At 35.1% G+C, this 7500-nt stretch overlaps 1 protein-coding gene across 3 annotated transcripts in view; it reads right to left on the reverse strand.

Moving 5' to 3' along the window:
- The window catches only part of LOC107558166 (dynactin subunit 2), a 22948-nt gene that overhangs the window by 13265 nt on the left and 2183 nt on the right, over positions 1–7500 (reverse strand). For 2 of the 3 annotated variants that reach the window (XM_016241788.1, XM_016241787.1), the window contains exons 2-4: positions 6965–7033; positions 3853–3858; positions 1595–1691 (exon numbers count right to left, since the gene is read on the reverse strand). In XM_016241788.1, the coding sequence (XP_016097274.1) occupies positions 1595–1691; positions 3853–3858; positions 6965–7033 (172 nt within the window). The remainder of the gene's footprint in view (positions 1–1594; positions 1692–3852; positions 3859–6964; positions 7034–7500) is intronic. The other variant, XM_016241789.1, reaches the window with a different exon arrangement.

Raw genomic sequence — 7500 nt, forward strand, 5'->3', positions numbered from 1 at the left:
CACACACACACACACACACACACACAATCACACACACACACACGCACAATCACACACACAATCACACACACAATCACACACACAATCACACACACAATCACACACACAATCACACACACAATCACACACACAATCACACACACAATCACACACACAATCACACACACAATCACACACACAATCACACACACAATCACACACACAATCACACACACAATCACACACACACACACACACACAATCACACACACAATCACACACACAATCACACACACAATCACACACACACACACAAACACAAACAAACACAGAGAGAGAACAATAAAGTTAGACACAAGCAAAACCAGAGAATTTCACAGCAGGGTTATTATAGCTAACCAAAACTAAAACCATAAAAACACTTTTGTTACTTGAATCAAAATACATTTTAATTGAAATAAAATAAAATATTTAAAAAATATTTTATTTCAGCTAGTTGCCAAGGCAACATTTCTTAATTTCATTTAGGTTAACTTTAAGTACTAAAATAACTAAAACAAAAAAATATATATATAAAAAATATAATAAAATTAAAATATAATAAAAATCAAATCAAATATAAAAATACAAATTTATAAAAGCTATAAAAGTATCTTAATGATACTAAAGCAACACTGTGAGACTTAAAATTATTAACATTAAGACAAATTATAAACAAATCATTTATTAAAACACCATACACATGCCCAGATGACTCACATTAGTAGCGTTACATTAAAGAATCAATTAAGGGTTTTTTCAGTCTGCATTAATTATAACAGCTGGGATGCATTCGGCATTAACCAATACCATTCATAACAATGTATACGATAGAAAAATAAAAAGACATTAGTGAGTGAGTAAAACTAAAACCATTAAAAAACACATTTTTGTTACTTGAAATAAAATAAACTTTTGCTGAAATAAAATTAAATACAAAAAACGTAAACTTATTTTATTTCAGATAGTTGCCAAAACAACATTTCTCATTTTCATTTAGTTTAAATAAATAACCATAACTGAAATAACTAAAATAACTAAAACTAAAATACAGTTAATAATCAATCTATACAATTTTTTTTTTAAATGACAAATGTAACAAAATTACTAAAACTTTAAAATTAAAATTTGTGCTGTCAAACGATTAATCGCGATTAATTAATTTTTGTTTACATAATATATATGTGTGTGTTCTGTGTATATTTATTATGCATATATAAATACACACATACAGAATATATTTTAAAAATATTTACATGCATTTACATTTCTATATTTGTATAATTTATAATATAAATATATTTAATATATGAACACAACATATTTTTCAGAAATATATACATGCATGTGTGTGTATTTATATATACATAATAAATAAACACAGCACACATACATATATTATGTAAACAAACTTATTTTGGATGCGATTAATCGCGATTAATCGTTTGACAGCACTAATTGAAATTAAAACAAAAAATACATAAAAATCTTTATTCAAATTTGAATCAAATCTATAATATTTACTCAGTGATACTAAAACAACAGTGTTGGGTATATCAGAAACGACGCTCCTCACCCAGACCCTTGGCGCTGACGTGTTTGTCTTTGAACTTGTCGTAGGCGGCGTTGGGATTGACGACGATCCGCTCCACGCTGTCGCTACACAGCTCCTCCTGCGAGACGAGTCAGAAACCAATCACACGAGAAACACAAACACACACACGACGCACATGCAGCGGCGAAACGAACAGATCTGGACGCCTCACTGATTATAAAGGAGACGCTTCGGAAGCTCTGATTGGCTGAATCTTCGAGGCAGTTAGGCCCCTCCCACAGAAGGGGCGTGGCTGACTGGAAGACAGAGCACATTTAGGCCACGCCCATACACTCTCCACTGACTTTGTATTAGTCAGCTGCCTCCTTGTCATTTCTGATTTATAGTGTAACTCTAATTCAGCAAACAGCACTAAAGGTTTGTTATGAGGGGAAACTGTACACTATGAATCTGCGTCTCTACTGTGGCCATTACGCTGGAGAAACACCAACACACACTTCCACAGGCAGAGCGTCTGATGAACGCGAGCGTACGGTGAACTCACACAGCATTTGGACACTCTTCTGCATAGTGCTGGGCGGTATGACCAAAAATGTATATCACGGTATGTTTTGTACTCATTTATTGAGGAGTCGGCTGCGGTGCTTCTCTGCCGCTCGCTGCACAGAACACACGCCGAGAGAGGCGACACTTCTCCGGGAAAGCCAGACCTCGTGCTCGCGGGACAGCTCTGGAGAAATCTTTCAACTGAACCATAGCTAAGCTTTATCCAAAAACGTCGCTAGGCTTGTCAGTATGAATATTCTCTGGAAAAAGCCGCTAAAAGGGTCTGAAAGTTGCTAAATCTCGTGCTGAAGTCACTCGTGTGTGTGAGACGCGGGAGCTGATGGCAGCGGGCGCTGGATATTTGTGGCGGTCAGTGTGGATATTGTGGATGAGTTCTTCTGTGTCATCACGTTCTATTAGTTCTACAGCTTCAGTTTCTGAACTTTCACGCTTAGTAACACATACAGCTGTTCTCTCGCCACAGTGCAACAGTGAAAAGAGACCCCTTTCAAACCGTGTCGCGTTCCCAACGGTGTTTAAGTGACATACACCGCGGTATTTTAAAAATGCATATCATAACAAAAATAAACACCGGTATTCGGTATGACCGGTGTATACCGCCCAGCACTACTTCTGCATTAATTGGCCGGGATTGTCAGCATTTTCAGCAGCGTTTAGAGCACAGCTTGCCACTTACAGGACAGTAAATGTACAGACTTTTTCATTTTGGAGCATCGAGCATTGAGTTGAGGACACGACAGCGCACTAGATGATGCTGAAGCATTACAAATCAAACACTAATTTATCTTCTACGTTTTAAATTACAACGTTCCCATCAAATGTTTAAGGAGGTCTACAAGCATCACAGTTAACACTAGACTGCACTAGTGACAAAACAGCAGCCGTTTTGAGAGTACTGGCCCATAAGTGTGCATATACTAGTATGTTATACTATTATGTAATTTTTATATATAAAATATTAATAATATAATAGTATACTATACTTATATTATCGACAAAGTATGCACACATATTTTAACTGTTATATAAATATTTTAATAATATAATAACTTGTTATATACATAATAATAAGTGTAAATAAATTACAGACCCATATGCACTGTGCAATAATATATACAATATTTATTTATTTAGAATATAAGCATCTTTTAATATAAAAGTCTTGCTCTTAATAAAGTAGCATAAATATATTAAGCATAATTTAATTATTAGTATTATATAAATATTAGTAAAAATATGTTAATAAACAATATATTCATGTCTACAAAATATTATTTTATTATATATTATCTGACATTTTATGTATACATAAATATTTATATATAATATTTTATATTTTATGCATATAGTATACAGTATTTTTCTTTTAAATACGAATGAAAATAATTTTGATTGACCCTTATGTGCAACAATTGACATTTATGGAGCATTTTAGCACTGGACTATTTCTGTCAGCACTCTGTTTGTTTGTGTGTGTGTTTTTCAAACTGAAGGACATGTTGAAATCATTTTCTGTGATAATAACTGACTTCAATGCGCATAATCCTTCTAAGCGACTGATGAAAACTCTTATCTGACAGACTGGCCTTTAGCCGTTCACATTAACGCTCCAGACGCGTGTGAGTTCACAGACGCACATGCAAAGCTCACGATCAGACTCTGATTGGTTTAGAGGAGTCACTGGGTGTTAAAGGGGAATCAGAAACTCTTACCAGCTCCTTGGGTCCCCAAAGACAGTTAGAGCAAAAGAGAAAAACAGAAGAGAGTGAGGAAGAGAAAGAGAGAGAGAGAGAGATATTAATGTAGTTATCATATGACATGCACAACAGGAGCTGGAGGGAGAGGAGAACAGAGCGCTGTGTTGTGAGATTGCTTGTTTATTTCATCAGTCTGTTAATTAGAGCCGCAGGCCTCTGTTTCTACAGCTGATACTGAATAATGCCTGTGCACCGCTACATCTGATCATGTTATTAATGTGAAACCACTCACAGGTCAGTGGCTAATGTGATCTCCAGCTGCGAGAAAGATTATCCAGAGTTTCACACAAAATAGCAGAGTCACGTGAACTCGTGTCAAACGTTAGTCGTGCTGTTCTGCGGCGAGAGCAGATGTTAGTCTACAGCTTGTGACACAGACTTCATCACTTCAGGAATAAGAAGGATAAGAGACTGAAGGCAGAAGGGCTGCACAATTAACAGTAATTAAACCAGAACCATCATATGGCTTAGTGTGATTATCAAAACCCAAATTCTGCATTTTAATTAAATAAATATTTATGCACAAAAAAAAATATGCACTGAGTTTGGGTCACTTGGGATGTGGGAGTCGCAATATGTGTGAAGCATCTTTCCCACACTTGTGTTGAGAAGCGCTTATAAAACCAGCTGTTCTTAAAAGAGAAGCTCCCTACAGTAAAAAATAAATAAATAAAAAATATATTAAAATATAAAAGCTATATTGATTATTAGAGCCCCACCGATATGGGTTTTTTGGGGGCCGATACCGATATTAGGGAGTAAAAAAGGCCGATATCAATATATCGGCCGATATTCTTTGTGTATAATATAGTACAGTACCAGTCAAAAGTTTGGACACGTTCTCATTCGTGTGTCCAAACATTTGACTGGTACTATATATAGAATACAGTATATACATAAACAGAATATATATACATAAACACATTTTTTGTAATGATCACTCAAATGTGGTGATCAAACACTTATAATGACGTGACAGAGATATGTAATGGAGGCAGGGCATTTAACAATTTAACAATAAACTTTATCCAAAATGAGTCTGACAACAGTGCACTGAACTTTAATTCAATTCAACTTTATTCCGTTGAAGTTTATTTCACTTCGGAACATTCATTCAAGGATTTGCGCTACTGTCTTCACACACAGATGAAACTTACTAGAGAAGTGTGAAGTGTGAAATAATATACCTCTGTAAATAAATACAATATAAATTCACGTCTTGTGCACTTTAATGCCCTTTGAATGTAACGTGTACGTTCCCTTGGAACTGGAATCATGGCGGAATATCATGTGAAGTCCACTTTGCGGGGCACTTACGGTCGAATAAGACAACGCGTGAATGCTGCCTGAACAAGTACTTACTGAAGTGAAAGTGTTGACTGGTGTCACTATCTCGCGAACGCGCCGGCGGATCTCCACCAAATTCAGGGGACCCCTTCAGCCCTATTTTCTTTCAGTTAATGTTTATTCTATTTTAAGTAACAAAAATGTTTTATATGGTTTTAGCTTTAATTAACTATAACAGCCTTGATATTGATACAATTTTGGCTAAATTATTCAGCCATACAAACAAGCACAGCAAAACTTGTGCCTTTTAAATCACAATTTTAATCAGAAAAATCGCTTGTGTTTTTTCTCACAAATTGTGCAGCCCTAGAAGGAAGTGAAACACACACACAATTTACTTGTCAAACTGTCAAATTTACCACAGTGAAAACGTCACTAAACGTCACTCCACATCCTTTCTCAGGTCTTACAAACAGCTTCAAGTTTACAAATTAAATTTAGAAACAATTAATACAGTTCTGTTCATGTTATTAACATGAGCCATATACTATAACCAAAGTAACTACCATAAAAATTACAGCAGTAAACCAGTCATCGAGATTAGGGCTGCACAATATATCGAAATATCGCAAATGTAAATATCGCAATATGCATATCGCAAAGGCGTGTGATATCTAAATCCTTTTAATAATCGGCTACTTAAATCAAAACGTTGCAAAAGGTCAAAGTTTTAGTTCGACGCATATAGCAGAGAATTGCTTGATGTTAAAAAGAGTTAAGCGCAATAAGTTGCAGAAAACAACTCTTTGCGTTTTTTTGTTTGTATGTTCACACTGATGTTAAAATGACATTTTCTGATTTGTGACATTACTTTTTATGTAATGCTAAAACACTGCTGGTCACTTTCAGAAGTTATAGCGATTCTTTCGTTTCCATTTTTAAATATAATTGAAATTGATTTTACACACTTTAAGCATATCGAATATCGCATTTTTTAAACAAGGTATCGCATATCGCATTTTTCTTCAATATCGGACAGCCCTAATCGAGATTATTCATCATAGTTTCATAACTATCTAGCAGGTTAAAACCTGTACCACACTTTACCAGTTCAAACTTTTGTCATAATGTAATATGACACACACACGCAGGCTAAACTAGGTATAAAAAAAACCTGTTTATAGTTCAAATTAGGGATGGAACGATTCCCGGTTTGACGGTAAATCATGATAAAATTCTCCACGGTAAGTATAACCGTTTCATATTTTAACTATCATTAGAACCGTATTCGATTACCGCGATTTGAGGATAAATAATAAATACAGTCCAGCATAAAGCACAGGTTTCAGGTGCGCACAGCACACAGAGTAGTTTAGTTTTGTGTGAAAACATGGCACGAAAGCTGGGAGGCTGGGAGGTGCCAAGGGAATAATACAAATTAATATACGACATTTCCAACACATTTTACCAATACCGTTATAATACTGATAACCGTGATAATTTAGGTCACTATAATCGTGATAAGAAACTTTCATACCGTTACATCTCTAGTTCAAATAAATAAAAAAAACACCCCAATGCTAATCGTACGACTGTCCCTGATTAGAAAACATTCAAAAGGCAGGAAGATTTCAACCCATGCAGTTACTGCGTTAGAAAACAATGACGTCGTACTTGCACAAACTAGCATCCGGAGCGGGTCAGACAGTGATGGTGGGTTAGTGAATGAGGAGGGAAAGTATAATTAGCTCAAATATGAGTCACACACACAGATACTCACCGACTCAAACTGCGCCTGATCATCCTCGGGCAGATCACTCGTCTCATAGACATCAGGCTCATTGGAGGCCTGGGAGGAAATTATGTCATTTCAATAATAATTATGTAATTTCAATTATATTATGTCATGTCAATAAAAAGTGAGAACAAAAACACAGCAGACATAAAAGCTCAAGAGAAAACAGATACATGTTTATACATTTATAATTGTACCTTCTCATCACACTGCAAAAAGTGTTGCTCTTTATCAGTATTTTTGTCTTGTTTTCCCGTTTAAATGTCTAAAGATTCTTAAATCAAGATACATTTACTTAAGCAAATGACCTAAAATAAGAAAACTTGTCAAAATGAAGTGAGAAAATAACAAATATCTGCCAATGGCAATGAAAAATCAATTTAACGCAAAGGGAAAAAAGTTCTCATTCCCAAATGACAGATATTTGTTCTCGTTTTAAGCATGAACTCGCGTCATTTTGTTACATTTTTCAAGAATTAACATTTGCTACTTAAGTAAATGTATCTTGATTTAAGGATGTT

Source organism: Sinocyclocheilus grahami, unplaced genomic scaffold, assembly GCF_001515645.1.
Source record: "Sinocyclocheilus grahami isolate Dianchi unplaced genomic scaffold, SAMN03320097.WGS_v1.1 scaffold633.1, whole genome shotgun sequence".
NCBI classification, from domain to species: Eukaryota; Metazoa; Chordata; class Actinopteri; order Cypriniformes; family Cyprinidae; genus Sinocyclocheilus; species Sinocyclocheilus grahami.